This window comes from Ailuropoda melanoleuca, chromosome 2 (genome assembly GCF_002007445.2).
Source record: "Ailuropoda melanoleuca isolate Jingjing chromosome 2, ASM200744v2, whole genome shotgun sequence".
NCBI lineage: Eukaryota > Metazoa > Chordata > Mammalia > Carnivora > Ursidae > Ailuropoda > Ailuropoda melanoleuca.
The window spans coordinates 126,622,526-126,643,559 of record NC_048219.1 but is presented as its reverse complement, the minus strand read 5'-3'; the positions used below and the strand labels follow the sequence as shown (position 1 = coordinate 126,643,559).

Here is a 21,034-nt window from a genome sequence, read left to right as displayed (position 1 = left end):
CTACATCAGAACACTTAAGATGGAAGGTTTTTGTTTGCTTTTGAACTGAGGATTTGTCACCATAAACACATCCTACCTGTACTAGAACGGGTGTGGGAGAGCGGAGAGAGCCTCCAGAGGTAGAAATCGAGCCGGGAGTAAGTAACACAGCGACCCCTTCACTAAACTCGGGGGCTGGGCTCGCCTCGGCCCTTCCCACCCGCGAGCGGCGCTCCGCACAGGGCGGGCCGGGGCGGGGAAAGCCGAGCGCGGCGGGAAGGGCCCGGGGCGGCCGGGGGAGGGCGGNCCTCAAGATGACGAGAGAGGGGGATTTAGCCGGCCGGGGGCGGCCACTTTGTGCGTCCCGGGGAGCGGGACCCGCACAAGGCGCGCCAGCAGGGGATGCGGTGACCGAGGGGCCGGGAGCGCCGCGCAGGTAACGTATCCTGGACCCGGAGCGGGGCTTTGTTTGGGTGGGGGGAGGGGAGCAGGGGTGGATGCGAGCGCCGGGCAGCCCCGCCGGGACTCTGGTCTCCCAGCTCCTCCGCCCCGCTGGCCCGCGCGCACGAAGCCGATCTGGGGTGTAACGCCAAGAGCGAAAGAGAAACTTCTGCGTGACTGACTAGATGAGGCTCCTCCCGAGAGACCAAGATAATAGAGGACTCCCCCCGCCCCTCCCTGCGGGTCTGGCCTGGTACGCCCCCACCCTGCGGAAGGAGGGGCTGGCGGGGATTTTAGGGACTTCCTGGGCTGCGGAGACCGGCTCTGAACCAGCCCCTCTCAGCTGCCGGGAGCTGGGAGAGCTTGCTCCGGAGCCTCTCGCACGTGGCAGGCAGGCAGGCAGAGAACTTGCTGTGCCTTCTAGGAAATTGCAATCGATTTGTAATGCAGTTTCGCTAATTGGGAGTTCAAAATTAAACTTTAATAAAGCATTTGTGTCGTCTCGTGTAATTGTGCAAAGCTTCCATCCGTCCTGGTAGATAGACTCTAAGTCTCAAGTTAATGGCGCTAAGCTAGATTTCCCCCCCAAGTACAATTCCGTCAGCCGTCGTCGGCGCAGCTGGATTTCCGTAAGGTACAGATGTTGCTAATGGCAGCTTAAGCACGGATGGGCAGATAGCATACGGAATGCAACATGTTGCCATATGGTTCCTTTAGCCTTTCACCTCCAGGGATATCAATCACATATATTCTGGGAGGAACTTAATGACTCTCCGAACGGCAAAATGAATTACCTGGTACAATTTATATCCCTTGACCTGATACGTTATAACAACAGGGAGAGAGCATCTCACAGTTTCTGTGGTATAAATTGAGCTACAGAGCTACATTTCAAATTCTATAACATCTATTTGGGGTTTAAGGGGCCCTGTCAAATCATTCTGGCTGTAAAATCTGGTTTCTGTATTGCCTTCCTCCTCCCCCCTCCCGCCTCTGAATGATACAAAGTTTAGCAAAACTGTTGTCTTAGAAATTGCCAGTCAGCCAACCAAATACTAATTGATGAGAGTATGGGGATATGGAAGATACGATTTCCAATGCTGGTTACTTAAGAATTAGTAATATTTAGGAACACCATACTCTTGGAATCCAGAAAATTAAAGAACTCCTACAAGAAATATGTGGTCTGTGAGTTGTTTCTATATAACTCCTAAACCCATTAATTCTTTGAAATTCTTTTTTGAAAAATAAACTTTATTCTTAAACGTAAGAAAGTAACTTACAGGAAACAGTCCTCAGAAATAAGAAATATAAGGAGCCAAACGATTCTATATACAACCCGCCCCGATACACCCTATGTATGTAGTTGGATCGTCCATGTGGTGGTACTTGTCATTTGTTTTTCTCCCCCAACATGTCACTGACAGCATACTGAAGTCACTGTTTAGATCCTAGTGGAATGTTTCTGTAATATTTCACAGGTCTTATTTCAAATATCCCGGTGACTAATAAAATGGTTGATTGCCTCTAATTTCAGGTTATAAACATGGTTGTCTCTTAGTGTACCCCTCCTTTTTCTTCCAATAATGCAGAGAGGCAACACTGGAAAACAAGAAATAAGGGTAAAAAAAGTAAATAACTTATGAAAACATTTTTTTTTATGTTTTTACTTTCACCTATTAAGTGATATCTGAAAGCTATGGATGTGCCATCTTTTAAAAGTTTGTGCTTCTGACAATACGTAAACCACATTAACTCATGTGAACTGATAGACTAACAAAATGTACAAAATAGACCTAAGCAATCTAAACAAGTACATATTTTCAGTCACATCAAGTTTCAGAAAGTTAACATTCTGGAAGTTTGTCTATACATCATGTCCTTTCAGAATCATTTTGAAATTACAAGATAATATTTCTCCTTATTTTTTCTTTCTCCTTTTGAAATGTATGATGATGTGTTACCTAGTGCTTGGGTTAGTGCAATCATGTTGGTAATTGTTATCAAATAATATAAGACCTCTTGTGTATTTACATAGTAGAAAATCTTATACAGAACACATTAAGGTATATATCTGAGTTATGGCAGCCGTTGCTGGGGGCTGTTTTTGGTAATCTTTTAATGGCTAAGGTTTTCTCTCTCACTAGTACTCAATGTGTTTTAACCCTGATCAGAAGTGAGCTTGTCAATAATGATTCCATCTCCATGACTTCTGAATAGGCAGTGAGTGTGTCCTTTAATCAGCCACACAGAACTCGCCTTATAAAGCTGTTATTGTCATGAGCAGATATTGCAGCCTTTTGTTAGGCCCCATGATTATTAACGTGTTCCTCCTTCAAAAGCCAGGCTGAAAGTCCTGCTGTGCTTCATTTCAGAATTCAAGTCCATTAGTAAATAAAATCCTCAGCAGCACTATTTGCTTTTTCTCAAGTTATAACATTGCATGTAGTTCATGAATGAAACCGGGCCCTTTTGTAGACATAAACTATGTATATTTTTGGTATACATATACAGTAATAAAAACAAGATATGTATCTTGCATCATGACTTTTATTTTAAACAAAGATTTGATGGATGTCCATTGTTACTCTAAATGAGGTGGCTGGCTGCCGAGGCGATCCATATAGCTGGAAAGTACTAGCATTGTTATTGTCTACCAGGGAATCACTTTCTATTTTTTGAACTCTCAAATTCACCTTCCTCTTTCAATATTGCCCTTCCATATTGGTAATTTGAGAATTAGTTTGGAAATGAAAACTTTTGAAAATGTGCTTGTATTGCCAAGAAGATTTTCACCACTGTTTCTGGTTGCCTGCTGGTTTACAGCCTTTATCTTGAGCTGGCATGTTTATTTTAACTGAAAATGAAGAAATAACTCTTAGGACAGGGTATATTCCCCATGCTCTATGTAATTTTAATTGTGATGTAATCCTAGCTGTTTTCTTATCTTTTACTCATGAATGTATTTTAGAATATGTAAGATAGGGAAGATTTATGTGTTTCTCATTGTAACATGGGACAAGTTATAGATAGGCATTAGGCCTCTAATAGAACTCTGCATTCAAGTGAGTGGGGGTGGGGAGGAGAGCTATCTGGAAAGGGTATGTAGTCCCACTGAACTGGCCCTGTTTGCAAATTTAAAATCTACATTGCTGCATTGGAAACTTGTTTCTCTCTTTTATAGCATTTCATTTTTAAAGAATTCTTTAAAAACTGTCAATCTGTAAATATTTAACCAGCCAAGCAGGAAACAGTCTTTTATTCTCAGCTATATGCAGCTTTGTTTTTATCTGGGTTAGTGTGAGTGCCATGTAAATACCACATAAAAATTTGACTTGGTTTTCCTTACTTTGACTGAAGATTGACAGGGGCTTCTTTAATTAATCTTGTTCTCTTTCATGTTCTGTATTCAGATATTGAAATACAGTATTTTTATACATTTATAAGATTGTGTTTGCATTTATTTAATTTATGTTTCTTTTTTTAAAGCATGTAGCCTTGAATGTTTGTTCTACTTTTTTTTTTTCTTCACATCATTACTCTGGTACTGCTTGATGTAACTTGATTAGCTCCCTCCCCAGTCATGATTGGTAATTAAAATAGGCATTAAAATTAGTCACTTAGCAATTTTGCTGTTCAATTGGCAATTAAATTACTTAATTGCAATTAAAGTCCTAATTTTAATTGGCAAAATGATAGATGTAGATTTAAGATAATATGTATAAATACTTTAATAAGTGTCTATATAAGGATTACTTAATTACTCAACTTCAAGTTTATGCTGTTAACTTTAGAACTTTTAAGTGAGCAATGAAATTTATATTACATCTATTCAAAGGATATGGTAATTAGATTTATTACTTATCACTATAAGGGTCCTTGCTATAAGTTACTTTTGTAGTGTTAAAATTGTAGGCTTGATAATTGCAGAATTATGATGAGGAAAAGGGCATATATGTCTTTGTTGTAATATATCAGTACAGGATCTTCATTTTTTATTAAATCTAGAGGTTCCTATCCACCAGTTAGTCTGAGGAAAAAATCAAAAGTGGTTATTTTATCATTAAGGGTAGAACAAAAATTAGCCAGCCATGATATAAATTCAAAAACTATTGCCAAGTGTATGTATTTTATCTGCTTAAAATTCTATATAATACTGTGATAGTTACTAATGTTATTAGCTACTTTTAGGATTTCAAGTGTCCTTGATATTTTCTTAGTATACAGCAACTTATTTTCAGAATCTTTAAAAGGTGTTCTAGGACTTTGTACAATTTAATGACCCACATGTTTACTGAAATTAGCAATGAAATCTAAAACCAAAGTTACCCTTACTTGCTTGACCAAAAAGAATTCTTACATAGAAAATATTGGTGGTTGTTAGAGGTTGGGAGAAGGAGAGAATGGGCAGTTATTGTTTAATGGGTACAGAGTTTCAGTTTTATAAGATGAAGACTTACGAAGATGGATAGTGGTGATGGGTACACAGCAATGTGAATGTATTTACCATCACTAAACAGTACACTTAAAAATGGTTAAGATGGTAAATTTTATGTTATGTGTGTTTTACCACACACGAAAGAAGAAAATAATAAGTAGTTAGTTTAAAAGCTAATGTTTAGGAGATAGTTACTGAGAGTCAAGCATTAGAGAAAAAAATGAAGGATTTTTATTATGCAAAATACTTTTTGAGTGGCATGAGGCTTTACCATATGTTCAGTTTTATAATTTTAATTTGCAAGTAGATGCTTCTAGAAAAAAGAGTGCTGTTTTCTTCTGTGCATCTTTACACATTTCTAGAACTGAATTCTGAATTGAAGTAAGAAATAATTTTGTGTTTAGTGTTTTTTGGTAAAAAAAAAAAAAAAAAAAAAAATAGGCTTTTAGGAAAACAAAAAAAAAAAAAAANAGCCACAACTACCCCAAATGTGAATATCAGGTAAGCAATTGATGTGTTTTATAAGCATCCTATAGGAAAGGAACAAATGATTGATCAATTAGTATCCTGTTAATGCAAATGAAATGGCAAAAGGAAAAACAAACCTTCAATATTAAAAATTCATTTTGTAGTTCCATAACCGAGTTGTTTTTTTTTTTCAAAGTAAAATTTCTCTCTTCTATCACTAATGTAAGATTTCCTTCTAGATGGCAACAAATGCCTTGAATGTAAATTTGTCCAAATATAACTTAAAATATATATTTCATTTTAATGTGTAAGATAGTTTCCATTAAGTAATTTTGTTATGAAATATCTTAAAGTTACCTCAACTCTTGGAATAAAACAGTTATGTCTATTCACTATATCTGAATTGGAAGGGCTGCTTTGAGTTCATTTTGGGAGAATCGTGAAAGAAATCCCTAAAGACCTCTTTCCCATGCATTAAAATAGAAAATCCTATGGGATTACATCCATGTTTGCTTTCTAAATTATACCAAAAGCTCAATTTTATTAAGTATAATCTGTCTTATCATGCATAAAATAAAATACTTTGGTTTAGATGTGAGTGTATTATTTATATTGATTTTTTTATAAAAATTTTTTATATATGTCAATATATTCTGCTTACTATTGGTTAATATAAAAGATAATGTAGTAACATGACTTTTCTAAATGACTTTCTGAGGTCATCTAATAGTATATATTGATAGAATTAATTTTGTCACTTAATTTAGTTGGTTTCAAAAGAAGGAGCTCTTTATGTATAAGACCAATTTTTACTCTGATTTATTTTAACTTCTTAAGAAAATAGAACTTCTTTGGGGTTAACTTTACACATTTACATATGGCAATAATTTAAAGTTGTATCCAGAAACTGGACCCTGAAAAAACTAGTGTTGTCATTTTAATTGAGTTATAAAGTAGTTTATATTCAAGAATCCATGTTTTTAAAAAAATCTTGAAGGATTGTAGTCATATAAGTGCAAAATTTCAGTTTCTTTTACCCTAAAGCATCATTTTAACATTTTCTAAAAGGTTGTTCAGTTCTACATTTTGATTCCATTATATGTGTAATTAAACCTCTGTGCACAAAAGCATTCTCTTATGTACTAGCAAATACACCCACAGGAATCCTCTTCTAAACTATAATTTATTTAAACATGTAATCATAGGATTTTAAAACATGCTTTCATTTTTCCAAACTATATGCCAATTTGAGCTACTTGGTGATAAAATGAGAGATTTTATTACTATTTTGATTTTTTTTCCCCCTGTGACCTAACAATGAGTTAAACATGGGCAGGAGGAAAAAAAAAGAAAATCTATTGTGAACCTGATTCCATAAACTTTCCCCTTTTAAGAAAAATAGAAAAGAATAGAAGATTTGTAGCTATTTATGAATTCCAGCACAGTATGAATATTTGGGCCTGCAGCTTGCTCTCCTAGGGTTTGGCCTAAGTAGTAAATAGCTAGCTGGTGAGTGAGTGAGTGAGTGAGTGAGTGAGTGAGTGTGTGTGTGTGTGTGATCCTCCTGAATGTTGTGGAGTCAGGCCCCCTACTGACAGCATCAGTCAATTACAGACATTGGCGGTTCTACTGAGACTTCGTTCCATCACAATCTGGGGGGGGGGGGACGACACAGGAGTCTGGAGTTCTGAGCGGGGTCCTTTTTTTTACACTTTCCGATGCCCGTGTTGCATCGTTCCCACCCCGAGCACATCTAAGCCCTCCCAAAAATGCTAACCCAGGAAGTAGCTTATCCAGTAATTGGTTTAAACGAGTTTGTCAGTCTTGCACCTAGTGTGTCTTCCTAAGAAGTAACACTTCCAGGAACTAGAATAGGAATTTGAAGAAGAGAGAACTCCTACAAATTGTAGGATACAAGGGGAAAAGTCACCTTTTCTCTCTTTTTCATATTCTATCTAATTCCTCCATTTCCAGTTGCTAATAATTATAATAGCTACTGTGAAAGCTGTCTCTCAATCTTGGGTTCATTAAAACTTGGTCAAGGGCTCTGTTAAGCCCCACTCCACAGGTTGCTGTTGTAGAATAACGCACCACACTACAATGTTTGTCTTCTTCAGAGCTCACTTTAAGTACTCCAGAAACTTTCCACTCTCAGAGAGAACTCTCGAGTTGTCCGCAGACTCAACCCAGGCTAAAGCCAAGTGTTTTTAAGGGCCATAAGGGAGGAGGAACTAGTGCTGGGAATGTATCTACTTAGATGTGCGTATTTGTGTGTGGAGGGTGATAGTTACAACCTTCAAGTTCTCCTGGCCCCCGCTTTCCGAGGAGTATATTAAAAAATAATAACCGCCACCCCAGCGTGGCTGCGCTTGAGTTTCCGACTGCCTGAAAATAGCTGCCGGGAGCTTGGCCCACCGCTGGGATCAAGGAAAGCTCCTCCTGGCAGCGCCCTGCTCCCTCGCGGAAGGGGAAGGGAACCCGGGAGGGCGCCACCGAGCTACAGCCGCTGCTATTTTGGGCCCAGCCCCGCGGGTGCGTCAATGCCTGCGCCCCTGCGTCACCGCCACCCCCACCCCTTTCCTTCTCCCCTGCTCTCCAAACTCTCACTTTTTCCCTTTCGTTCGCGTGGAATCGCTCCTGCCCACGGGGCGCTGACGCTACCGAGCTCATGCTAATAGGCTATTCTTCGCCCTCCTCCTCTCTTCCCCCTGCTCACACATCCTCACTCGCCACAACAGCCCCCCCTCCGCCATGCACACACATACACACACTCGCACACACTTCCTGGTTTTATTTGTACTCCGGCCCGCTGGGGCACCGCTGAGCCGCAGAGGCGGCGGCGGGAGCAACGGCAGTCGCAACATCTGGGGGAAACTTAAGGTGGTCACGCAGGTTTTCCAGAGGCTGCGGCGCTGAGGAGCCCGCGGCTTCCCGGGGCAGCGGCAGGACACTTGGTGGCTACGTCTCTCCAGCCGCTAGGGAGCGAGCAAAGGATGGGGTGCAAATTAGAGTTGAGCTGCTCCAGAACGCGGATAGTTCCGCGGCGCTTTTGGCCCATCCAGGAATCACCCGGATTGGGGGCGGGGGAAGTCGCCAATGGGCTCCCGCACTTGGAAGTGAGCCACGCCGAGGGAGGTGGGGCGGTTGGAACTCTTCGCTGCCAGAGAGGGGGACGCCTCGAAACCCTCCCTCCTCTCGTCCCAGCCTCTTCCAGCCCCCTGGGAGAAGCCCTGAGAGGCCCACCCTGCTCTGGCCCGAGGAAAGCGAAGGGGGCTCGCTCTCAGGAGAAGCGGCGTCTCCTTTGCTAGAAAGCACCTCGCGCCCTCAGCCTGGCGGATGGACTGGCTAGCCAAGTGGAGTCGGCGGCGACTGGGGCGGCCGCGGGGGTGCGGCAAGCTACCACAGTGCGCCGGGGCCCTCTCCTGGAAGGGCTGGGCGCACAACTTTACGCTCGCGGAGATACCCCACCCCGCCCTCTCCCCATGTTTTGTCTTTCCCTCTTGGCTCTGAGACTGAGGCTTCGAAAGCCCTTGTGCTTCAGAGGCGGGTTGATTCATTTCTCTACAACTCGTTTTAGGGTACGAGTTGGTGGGCACTGAGGACTGTCGAAAGTCTTAGAGTTGGCGAAAGGTGAGGTTAGAGCACCTTTCTGCTGAAGGCGCACCTGTTGCCCGCTGCTCGGCTGTATTGTCTGCGAAAGGAAGTGGGCGACGTCTCACTCTGACTTTCGGGATCCCTAAAAGGCTGGGTCACAGTCCACTTGTCCCCCTCTCTTCCCCTTTCCACGCACCACGTCCTCCCTTACACGTGGGCACTGCAAGGGAAGAAGGGAACATAGAGAATAGGCCCTACCCAGTCCCTTCCACTTTGGACTGTGTGTGTGTATGTGCGAGGGAGGGGGAAGGGGAAACAGAGAGAGAATGCTAACGCCAAAGGAGGAGGCCATGGACAGGAAAAGGGAGAAAATGATATGCATCGAGCTAAGGAAATCCCACCCTAATTGCCTGAGCCCTTTGAGCTTCTCGGGTCATGGGACATCTGTCCGTGCTTCCGCTAATGGGGGTGACAATTGTGAGTGGATGGGGTTAGGACACTGCCAGGTACACCCCATTCCTCACTAGTCCAGGTGCTGGCTACCTGGCCCATGCCAGCGTTCCCTTCCGCCGGGGCTTTTGTTGCGCCCTCCCCCACATGTGAGCGGCCGGGCGGCAGCGGTGGCCCGGGGGTTTAGGAGAAGGCGAGGTGAGATGTCGCGGTGCTGTGGGCTGCGCGGACCTGAGCGGAGAGGTCACACCTCTTTCGGAAAAAAAAAAAAAAAGAAAGAAAGAAAGAAAGAAAGAAAAAACCCAGGCTGGCGACCAAGGTGAACCCAGAACGGTTCCCACCTTAAAATCGGCCCTGTTCGTGACGTCAGGTCGGAAATATACCAAAGCGAGAGCCGGCCAGGAGTCCGGGGAGCGCGGCGGCGCGGCGATTGGGCGGCGGGCCGCTGACGCGCGCTGACGCGCGGAGACTTTAGGTGCATGTTGGCAGCGGCAGCGCGAGCCACATAAACAAAGGCACATTGGCGGCCAGGGCCAGTCCGCCCGGCGGCTCGCGCTAGGCTCCGCGGTCCTGCTCTCCTGCCCAGCCGGCCGCCTTCTCCTGCTCCCTCCCCGCTCCTGGCGACTTGGTTACCTTCGCCCCTTTCGCCCACCCCTTCCAGACCCTGCAACCGGACTCCCAGAGGGAACTACACTTCGGCTGAGTTGAATGAATGAAGAGAGACGCGGAGAACTCCTAAGTGAGTAGGTACAGCCCGTGCAGCTTGAGTTCCTTATCCTTCTTTCTTCTTTTGCACGTTTCTTCTTTCCACATGTGTGGTACAGGTTTTATCGAAGTGGGCGCCAGAGGGTCGGAGCGCGAGTGGGGCCGGAGGATGGGGAATAGGTGCGCGCGGCTGCGGCGGTCATTTGTCCGAACTCCAGCTTTTGCACTAGGGGGGAGTTGGCTCCCCGCAGGCTTCCAGGCTCCTCATTGGTGGACGTGGATGGGAGACTTGCATAGTTTGGGGAGCTGTGGACTTGCCCGGGGGATATGTGCCCAAAGTTTGCTCTTAGAGTGGAATCGATTGTGACCATTGGACAACTAGACTCCCAAGTCCTGTGTATACGAGGGGCCTGGACGCTACCCACAAAGTGACAGGGAGAAAGTTCTTCAGTTTATGTGTTGCTTGGGAACTGTGTCACCGCGGCTGGCCGGTGTGCCAGTGTTTCCCGGGTATTATTGAATAAGGGGTGGTGTTGGTGTTGGTAGAGTGTCCTATTACTAAGTTGCCTGAAATTTCTGGTTTTGACACATGCTGTGTTTGTGTATGTGAATACGTCAGAGAGGGAGAGAGAGAGACAGAGAAGAGAGTAAGGAGTAGGGTTATGGAGCTGTAAAGTTACCAGGAGGTTGATATCCAATACAGGCATATAGCTCTCAAAGGCTGTCGGTGTCATGGGTCTCCTTTCTTTAGTTTTTTCGGATTAACCTTCCTCCCCAGGAAGCAAGATAATGGGGGAGGGGGAGGAAAACAGAAGGAGTGGATGTTTGGCTTTCTTTTTCATTAGTAATAAGAATGTCTATGCTCTAGAATGCCTTCCAAGTGGCAACATCTGAAAATTACTAGGACCCAAGAATGCCTCATTCCTCCGGCAAGTAGGCAGATTGTGGAAGGTTGTATAGGCAAGGTGTTTGGCTTCTATGTTGGGAAGCGCTTCTAACCTTGGTGCCAATACCAGATAAGCAGTGTTTCCCTCTCTCTGCAATTTACCTAAGATGCTCCTGGAAAAAGTAGGGTCTCCACTTCCTACCCCTTGGCCATTAATGATGTTGAAAGACAAGTTTCCTGGAGAAGTGAATGACTTTCACCTGTATCCTCAATCCCAGCATTCTGTCAAAAACACTTAGGAAGTCCAGATGTTTCCATTCAGATTGCCTTCAGGGCTGCCCAGGCCTTGCTAGCATTCTGTAACGCATAGGTGTGGAGGGAGAGATTATTTTCTATTTTATTTTTGACTTCTACTTTCTTTACCCCTCCTGAAAGAAAAGCTAGTTTCACCACAGAAAAATTCAGGAGAAGGTTCCAATGCTGTATTTTATTAAACTCTAGTTTCTTCTTATTTAGGTCTGAATGAAACTAAAATGGAAAGGACACTACCCTCCCAACCCCCCTGTACTCCCACCCCCACCCCCACATCTTAGGGTCCAATTCATTACATCATAAGTATTAAATAAGGACATGAAGTACCTTTGCTCCATCAGAACCCTCTCTTTGCACAGATTTACACAGTGCAATGGGTGGCATTTTGTGTTGTCTACAGTCATCTCCTTTACACATTCATTTTAACTGTTAAGTTTGGTAAAGGCTACGCACTAATTTCCAATGAAACAATCAAGGAGGGCATAGAAGGGCTTGCCTGGTGACCCTACAGACACCCAGCTGAATCTGTCGGGAAAGTCACTCTGAAGCTTCCTGTGTCTGTATTTCAGGGAGGAGATCCAACAGGCTGGACTCCCCATTGCTTTTCTAAAAATCTTGGAAACTTTGTCCTTCATTGAATTACGACACTGTCCACCTTTAATTTCCTCGAAAACGCCTGTAATTCGGCTGAAGGTTAGTGCAACTTCATTTCTTTCTTTCCCTTCTCCGAGTTCCCTGAACATCAAGAAACAGGGCAATACAATCTTCCCCAGCAACTCTGTAACTTAAGGTTTTCCCAGCCCATCATCATCATCGGGAACAACATTCTCATTGTGCCATTCAACCTCATTTCTAGAATGAGCTTGCTGAACCCGAGCTTCAGAGGAAAGGCTCATATGAGCGGGACTATCCGTGTGAGGGGGTGAAGGGGGAGGCGTTTGAAATATCCGGGAATAGAGACCCTCAAAAGCTTTCTAGCTCTGGGTCTTCCTTGGACCAGCCTTTCCATGCCCTGCACCGTTTGGCCCCGCAGCATTCGCGCTCTCTGCCCTTCCTTTCGCGTCCCTACATGCTCTCTGACCGCCGCGGGCTGCCGGTGTAGCTCCAGGTGTACCCGAGCCCGGGAGAAAGTGTTCAGTTGACCAGGCTGAGTGTATATTACCCTGTTTCATTTCCAGCCATGCCTTGTGTTCAGGCGCAGTATGGGTCCTCGCCTCAAGGAGCCAGCCCCGCTTCTCAGAGCTACAGTTACCACTCTTCGGGAGAATACAGCTCCGATTTCTTAACTCCAGAGTTTGTCAAGTTTAGCATGGACCTCACCAACACTGAAATCACTGCCACCACTTCTCTCCCCAGCTTCAGTACCTTTATGGACAACTACAGCACAGGCTACGACGTCAAGCCACCTTGCTTGTACCAAATGCCCCTGTCCGGACAGCAGTCCTCCATTAAGGTAGAAGACATTCAGATGCACAACTACCAGCAACACAGCCACCTGCCCCCCCAGTCCGAGGAGATGATGCCGCACTCCGGGTCGGTTTACTACAAGCCCTCCTCGCCCCCGACGCCCACCACCCCGGGCTTCCAAGTGCAGCACAGCCCCATGTGGGACGACCCAGGCTCTCTCCACAACTTCCATCAGAACTACGTGGCCACCACGCACATGATCGAGCAGAGGAAAACGCCCGTCTCCCGCCTCTCCCTCTTCTCATTTAAGCAATCGCCTCCCGGCACCCCCGTGTCTAGCTGCCAGATGCGCTTCGACGGGCCCCTGCACGTTCCTATGAACCCGGAGCAGGCGGGCAGCCACCACGTGGTGGACGGGCAGACCTTCGCTGTGCCCAACCCCATCCGAAAGCCCGCGTCCATGGGCTTCCCAGGCCTGCAGATCGGCCACGCGTCGCAGCTGCTGGACACGCAGGTGCCCTCGCCGCCGTCGCGGGGCTCCCCCTCCAACGAGGGGCTGTGCGCCGTGTGCGGCGACAACGCGGCCTGCCAACACTATGGCGTGCGCACCTGTGAGGGCTGCAAAGGTTTCTTTAAGGTGAGCGAGGACCGGCACCGAGGAGGCAGGTAGGGGCCCCCTAGTGCCGGGAGCCTCGGAGTGCGCGCTCCGCCTTGGTGCAGGCAGCCCAGTCCTAGTTCGTCCATTTCCCGGGGTCCGCGGAGGCTGCCCTGCGGCCGCCCGCGGCCTGTGACGGAGGCCTCTGAGTGCTTGAGAAAGGGAAGTAGTTAGACCGGGAGACCTGGGGTCGCATCCCCCCTCACGCAGCAGACCCCGGCAGGCCCCAGCCCGAAGTTGCAGGAGCCTGAGTTGGAAGAGGGTCATTTGCATGTGCTAGGAGCTGTCTTCTCTGTTCAGATTGAAATTGGTTAGGACAGAGAACCGTGTCTGAGCTAACCAAGTGGAACAGAATTCCCTATGGTCAAATTAAGTGATCTCTTTATTTCGCCATCCTGATTGAATAATCTTATCATTTTAAATAGAGAAGGTCTCCAAGGAATGTAAATAATATGAATGCCCACGGATTTGTATTTACTGAGCGTCTCCTTCTCCTTCTCTTGGCATATAAAACACAGCAAGGAGCGGCAAGGTTAGCTCAAATGTTAACGCTATCAATTTTCTCCTGTTAAATGCCCTGGGGGAGGAAAACGAAAAGAAAGAGAAAGAAAAGAAAAGGGGAAAAAAATAAAAAGGAGTTGTGTGTATGTGTTTGTTTGTGGGGAGGAGTGTAGATCCCAGCCGTTCAGAAATTGTTCCTGGATTTCCTGGGTTGCTGGATTTTCAAAAGAAAAAAAAATCGGTCTATATTGTCTCCTTTTGCAGCGCACGGTACAAAAAAACGCAAAATACGTGTGTTTAGCAAATAAAAACTGCCCAGTGGACAAGCGGCGCCGGAATCGCTGTCAGTACTGCCGATTTCAGAAGTGCCTGGCGGTTGGGATGGTCAAAGAAGGTAGGTCGGGACAAGCAGCCCACTCCCCCGTCTGCGCCCGCGGGTAACTGCCGCTCCTATCCCAGTCCCATTTTCCACTTCCCCAGCGCCTGGGGGGGGGGGTCTCTCCGTGCCCCCCGCCCCGCCCCATCCACGTCCGGCCTCGCTGACCCCGCAGCTGCCTGGCTTGCCCATCCTGCCCTGGAGAAAGCAGCCAGGCCCTTCTCGCCTTCAACTGTATGACCCATTTGGAAGAAGACATAAAACAACCCCACATTTTTTTAAATTTTATTATTTATTATTATTATTTTTTTTATGCTTCTCGTCAGTGAAGGCTTTACAAGCAGTGGGACCTTGCGCAGCCCGGCCGGCGCCCTGTGGCTGCGGCCTTCCCCCTGGGAGGGGCCGAAGCGGCATCTGGGTCCCGCTAGGGGGAGCGACGCTAACCCATTTATTCCTTTGCAGTGGTTCGCACGGACAGTTTAAAAGGCCGGAGAGGTCGTTTGCCCTCGAAACCGAAGAGCCCACAGGAGCCCTCTCCCCCCTCGCCCCCGGTGAGTCTGATCAGTGCCCTCGTCAGGGCCCATGTCGACTCCAACCCGGCTATGACCAGCCTGGACTATTCCAGGGTAAGAAGCTGGCGGGGGTAGCATGTGGACAAACCGACAGATGGGCAAGACCCCTTCCCACACCCACCACTAACCCCCAGATTCAAGCAAGGCTGTGGCTTTACAGCTCTGAGCAGAGCCACAGGAGACAGACAGAGCGACAAACAAACCATGTTGCTGGGAGTGTAGACATGAGGACAGACAGAGAAAAGAAGGCCACAGTGATCACATCTCTGGGAGCCCTCCTTCTCACTGCCATCATACATACATACACTCACACACTAATGCCCAAACCAGAGGCTGTGCAAAATGCCCCCCACTTGGAGTTTATCCCCAATCTTCCATAGAGATGCTTTAATCCTCATCCTCTATGGCACTGTGAGGGTGGGGGATGCCTGCTTGGGGGTCGGGAAAGGGAAAGAAAAAGGTACAAGGAACGGCAATAGGGTGGGGAATCAAGCGGTAGGATTCCTTTTTTACCCCAGCTGTAAGAAATGTGTGGACTTTAATTGGAGGAAGTAAGTTGGGCAAACCGAAAAGCCACTGCAATTTTATTAAGATTTGCAAAGGGCGTCTCTGCTCGAGACCCACTCTGGGACTGGCATGAATACTAACGTGTCAATTGTTTTGTGGAGATAAGAGTGAACGTTTCCCAGGGCTGGATGGCACTGTATTTCGTCTGTATGGAAATGGTAATTTACATATTTAAAGCGGCGACCTCATAGCACCATCCCTAATTGAATTAATTGCCCCGGAACATCTAATTTCCTTACTGGTCAGAGAGAGGTTTAATTGTTATAAAAACCTGGCTCCCCTACTAGAAGCGGGGTTAGCAATTTCACGGGTTATATATTTTAGAGAACCTCATTAAGTGCTTTTTAAAATGAAATTCCAGTTCCAGGCGAACCCTGACTATCAGATGAGTGGAGATGACACCCAGCATATCCAGCAGTTCTATGATCTCCTGACTGGCTCCATGGAGATCATCAGGGGCTGGGCAGAGAAGATCCCAGGCTTCGCTGACCTGCCCAAAGCCGACCAAGACCTGCTTTTTGAATCAGCTTTCTTAGAACTGTTTGTGCTTCGATTAGCGTACAGGTAATGGAGGAGGCAATCCAGGGAGGCTGGGAAAGGAGGAAGAGAGGAATCAAGAAGGGAAAGAAAGAGGAAAAGGGAAATAAAAGGGGGAAAGAGAAAAGGACAGATGAGGAAAATAGAAGAGGGAAAGAAGAAGGAAAAGATAGTAGACAAAGGAAGAGAAGGGAAGGAGTGAGCCTTGGATGAATGGAATGGAAGTGGGATAGGGGGCGTTCTTGATTGTTATGAAATTAAACCCTTTCAAGGTCTACTGGTCTACATTTTATTAACTCTTCCATAATTAGGTACCTCTTAAATCCCTCATTTATTGCTCTTCAAGTAATTAGTTGTTTAGCTTTTCTCTCTCTCTTTTTCTCCCCTCTCTCTCTTTGGTATTAATTGCAGGTCCAACCCAGTGGAGGGTAAACTCATCTTTTGCAATGGGGTGGTCTTGCACAGGTTGCAATGCGTTCGTGGCTTTGGGGAATGGATTGATTCCATTGTTGAATTCTCCTCCAACTTGCAGAATATGAACATCGACATTTCTGCCTTCTCCTGCATTGCTGCCCTGGCTATGGTCACAGGTCAGTACCTCAAGTTCAGGGCACATCTCCAAAACTGCCCAGCAGGATTTCTCCCGGTTTTCCCTTCCACTGATCCTCCCTGCTCCTGCCAGCTAGCTAACTCGCTTTGTGTGTTCCTCTTTTGTTTCTGATTGTGTTTTCTGCAGAGAGACACGGGCTCAAGGAACCCAAGAGAGTGGAAGAACTGCAAAACAAGATTGTAAATTGTCTCAAAGACCATGTGACTTTCAATAATGGGGGGTTGAACCGCCCCAACTATTTGTCCAAACTGTTGGGGAAGCTCCCAGAACTCCGTACTCTTTGCACACAGGGGCTACAGCGCATTTTCTACCTGAAACTAGAAGACTTGGTACCACCGCCAGCAATAATTGACAAACTTTTCCTGGACACTTTACCTTTCTAAGACCTCCTCCCAAGCACTTCAAAGGAACTGGAAAGAAACCTGAAACTATCCAGAGGGGGCAAGTCACAAGGCAGAGATATCCCCATGAGCTGCCTCAGCTCTAGTTGGCCCCTACCCCCTCCATGAAACCCCAGTCCCTTGATCCCTAAAGAAAAAAACAAAAACAAAGCAAAACAACAAAAACTGTTGCTATTTCCTAACCTGCAGGCAGAACCTGAAAGGGCATTTTGGCTCCGGGGCATCCTGGATTTAGAACACGGACTACACACAATACAGTGGTATAAACTTTTTATTATCAGTTTAAAAATCAGTTTATTATTCAGAAGAAAGATTCCTAATGTATGACGGGAAATGTTTGGCCATGTTTGGTTGTCGCAGTTAAGACAAATGTAATATACACACACACACTCACACTCACACATTGTAAGGGGACCCACAAGTATTGCCCTTTAAAAGACTTCAAAGTTTTCTGCTGTAAAGAAAGCTGTAATATATAGTAAAACTAAATGTTGCGTGGGTGGCATGAGTTGAAGAAGGGAAAGGCTTGTAAATTTACCCAATGCAGTTTGGCTTTTTAAATTATTTTGTGCCTATTTATGAATACATATTACAAATTCTAAAAGATAAGTGTGTTTGCAAAAAAAAAAAAAGAAAAAAAGAACTACACAAAAAAGGGACAAGCATGTTGATTCTAGGTTGAAAATGTTATAGGCACTTGCTATTTCAGTAATGTCTATATTATATAAATAGTATTTCAGACACTATGTAGTCTGTTAGATTTTATAAAGATTGGTAGTTATCTGAGCTTAAACATTTTCTCAATTGTAAAATAGGTGGGCACAAGTATTACACATCAGAAAATCCTGGCAAAAGGGACACATAGTGTTTGTAACACCGTCCAACATTCCTTGTTTGTAAGTGTTGTATGTACCGTTGATGTTGATAAAAGAAAGTTTATATCTTGATTATTTTGTTGTCTAAAGCTAAACAAAACTTGCATGCAGCAGCTTTTGACTGTTTCCAGAGTGCTTATAATATACATAACTCCCTGGAAATTACTGAGCACTTTGAATTTTTTTTGTTTTTTTTTAATGTCTAAAATTGTCAGTTAATATATTATTTTATGTTTGAGTAAGAATTTTAATATTGCCATATCCTGTAGTATTTTTCTTTGTATATTTCCAGTATGGCACATGATATGAGTCACTGTCTTTTTTTCTATGGTGTATGACAGTTAGAGACGCTGATTTTTTTTTCTGATAAATTCTTTCTTTGAGAAAGACAATTTTAATGTTTACAACAATAAACTATGTAAATGAACAGAATTTTGTCTTCTTTCTGTATCAGGAAAAAATGATGACTAAACAGCAATATACAATAGAGTTGAAGATTGATTTAGGATAGGTCACTTATTCAACATTTGAGTTTCAAACTGACAGCCTAAATCTGTTCCAGCAAAAGAACCTGGGGAATTGAACTAATTATCCAGAAAATTCAGTACAATATTTTTCCTCAACCAGAATTTTTGAGTGTGGCAACTTGCATTTATCAGAATCAATTGAGAATATCTTAAGTCTTTCGTTAATTTTGCTCATAATTGCAGCTTTCAGAAGAGAAGTTTAGGAGACGAGATAGCTTTTGAACTTTTGCAAGTTCTAAAGTCCTGTCAAGATTTTGTCTTGCAGGATGTTTAGGGAGTCTCTCTCTAAGACTCAGGAAGTTAACATGGATTTGAAGTGTGTTGTACATCATCTCTGATTTTTCCAATTCCTCTACTTATTACTGTTGTAAAGGGTCTTGGAAGAAGGGCCAAGCATTTCGGGCCCTTTGGGCCTTGGGTCAGTGGTCTTGGCATACAGCAGATCTCAGTAGAGGAGTTTCTTACAACTTTTTGTTGTCCTCCTTCAGTGGATAGCGATGAGGTACACTTTGCACTTTTGGTATAATATCTCCTTTAAAGTTTTTCAGATAAATCATAAAATCGCCATTTGTCAGATCCTGGGTCTGGTACAAGTAAGTTATACCACAGCCTCCAGGATTCCACCCAGGACCAGCTTTTAGCAAAGAAAGCAACTAACGGTGTAGACACCCGCTTAAGGTCTGAGCTTCCTTCTGCTCAACGTCCTGGTCCTTGGGCAGTCGAGGTTCTGCCTGATTTGCTTCAGGTCCGCGGTGAATTCCTAGCGCAAGATGGGTGGGGACCATCTTTTTCGCCGACCCTAGTGAACTACAGATGGCTTCCGGAGCACGGAAATGTAGAGTGTTACCGCTTTTAAAACGCAAAGGTAGAAATTGCCAGTCAATTGCCATGAGAGTTCTTAGGTTGTTGTTTTTACTTTGTTTCCCTTCCCCCTCCTTTTTTTAAAGACAGGTTTTGCTTGTGGGAGAAAAAGAGAGAAGGCAGGTTCGGTGACAATTTAAGGTATTTTAACCAGATACGTTTCTCTGCAGGTAGCTCTGAGGGGCAAAAGTGGGTGGTCACAAAAGGGATTAAATAATAAGCAAAATATCCAATTTCCTGGCTTTCTTGAAAAGATGGGGCTTGCCATTTCCTTTTATTTTCACAACTTCTGTCCAACCAAAGCCTCACACTAATAAGCAGAGAGAAAGAGAAAGCCCTTCAGAAATGCTGGGAGTCTGCAGAGCCGTCAGGGCTCGTCTCCCAGGTGCCTCCAGCCCCGAGACAATTACATTCCGAGTCTGAATCCCCGATTGTTGAACCCAGAAACGAACTCTTTTGAGGGTTCTCCCTTAAGGAAGTGGCTGCATCACCCGAGGCCAATGAGGTGTTAGGTCGTGCGCGCCTCCGGAGAATTTGGGGTGGAAGGAGGGAGGGAGGGCTCTCCTAAGCCAGCGTGCAGATTGTACCGGCTCCTCGTACATTCAGTTGTAATTTCTAAATTGCAAAGTGGCCAGTGCTTTTTCTGCTTCACAGTTACCGAGTCAATTTCCAACTGCCGGCTGCGCACCAGGTTGTATTAAGAAAGAACCTCGCAAGCATCTCTCCTGCATCTTCCGAGATCCGCGCAGTTGAGGACTTATTCTGCCCTAGTCTTTCTATGAGTAAAGCCCACGAAAAGCAACAGACATGCTTCAGTGCAAAATCCAGACGTTGCATGGGACTTATTTAGAAAAAGATTAAAACTTTATAATGAAGGCTTCATATCACTCTCATCTTCCCACGTCCTCTTAAGTTATTGTGCATCGTTCCAGCTATGGAAAATACATAATCATTGTTCTGAGGATATGACCATACCCTTCTCAGCTCTGAAATGTCTAATTTTAAGTCTTCACGGTGTCTAGACTCACTTTGGGTGGTTGCTTAGAACGCCCTGACTTTATGGAGAGATGCCCTTAATTCAAAGCACGGGTGAGCAGAGCTACTGACAGCTACTTGGTGGGTTATGCTTCTGGGCCGTCCAGGAGACCTCCGAGGTCTCTCTGGGTGTTCAGGCGACCCTTGCTCGGATCTTTGGCTAGGGGGTGTGGTGGGGGGGAGGGGAGAGAGACAGAGAGAGTGGGAGAGAGACAAAGACAGAGAGAAGTGAGAGGAGAGGCAAGTTTGCATTTCTGGTTCTGTCGAGAGATATGCCTGACCCAGGAAGGTGATAGCACCCTGCAGTGACAGCAGCACCCAATGACCTTACCATGTGTATTTCCTTTGGGTGCACGACTCCGTCCCTAGAGAGTTTGGATGCCCGCTCCACTAAAAATATCAATCACAAGTCTTACGGGACACTGGTTCTCAGCGTGCAAGGGGCCCGACCAGGAGAAACACATATTCTTGCCAACTTAAGAATGTCGCTTGAAGGTTCAATTTCACTTTGCCTTGAGACCTCTTGGCTTTGTCGGTGTCAGTGCGTCTACACGAATACCCAATTATCTAATTATATTTTAAACCTAGGAGTCTGCAGTGAATACTTCCAAGATACGAGCAGGTCTGCGAGGAAAAAGTTGTATTTCATGGTAGTATTTTGATCACAGAGTTTTCCAGGACAGGATACATTTCCATCCCGACAGGCCCCACACAGGGTAGCAACACCAGAGCACTTTTAGGCATCGCGCTTATTGCGCATCTTCGCGCCACAAGCTCCCGGCGAACTCCGCACACACGTCCGTTTCCTTTTTTATCCGCGGCGCGGCAGCGCGGAGG

At 45.3% G+C, this 21,034-nt stretch overlaps 1 protein-coding gene across 11 annotated transcripts; it reads left to right on the top strand.

Moving 5' to 3' along the window:
• Window positions 1–286: 286 nt before the first annotated feature.
• On the top strand, window positions 287–17,846 carry NR4A2 (nuclear receptor subfamily 4 group A member 2). 11 transcript variants are annotated; one of them, XM_034654588.1, is made up of 9 exons: window positions 293–415; window positions 10,032–10,109; window positions 11,843–11,966; window positions 12,452–13,317; window positions 14,101–14,230; window positions 14,675–14,838; window positions 15,713–15,915; window positions 16,300–16,478; window positions 16,625–17,846. In XM_034654588.1, exons 4-9 carry the CDS (start codon window positions 12,454–12,456, stop codon window positions 16,879–16,881), a joined length of 1,797 nt encoding a protein of 598 aa, XP_034510479.1. In that variant the 5' UTR covers window positions 293–415; window positions 10,032–10,109; window positions 11,843–11,966; window positions 12,452–12,453; the 3' UTR covers window positions 16,882–17,846. The 11 variants fall into 11 exon arrangements, 10 of the variants coding, with proteins under 10 accessions (XP_034510478.1, XP_034510479.1, XP_019662581.1 ...); XM_034654587.1 differs by lacking the exon at window positions 11,843–11,966 and having other exon boundaries at window positions 287–415; XM_019807022.2 differs by lacking the exons at window positions 293–415; window positions 11,843–11,966 and having other exon boundaries at window positions 7,920–10,109; window positions 16,300–16,316; window positions 16,421–16,478; window positions 16,625–16,850.
• Window positions 17,847–21,034: the final 3,188 nt, after the last annotated feature.

Bases quoted from the DNA above. Each gene is read 5' to 3' on its own strand.
- NR4A2 (XM_034654587.1), top strand. From the start codon at position 10,079: ATGAATGAAGAGAGACGCGGAGAACTCCTAA. The intron at 10,110-12,451 runs GTGAGTAGGTAC...TTTCATTTCCAG, and splicing joins GAGACGCGGAGAACTCCTAA to CCATGCCTTGTGTTCAGGCG. The intron at 13,318-14,100 runs GTGAGCGAGGAC...CTCCTTTTGCAG, and splicing joins GCTGCAAAGGTTTCTTTAAG to CGCACGGTACAAAAAAACGC.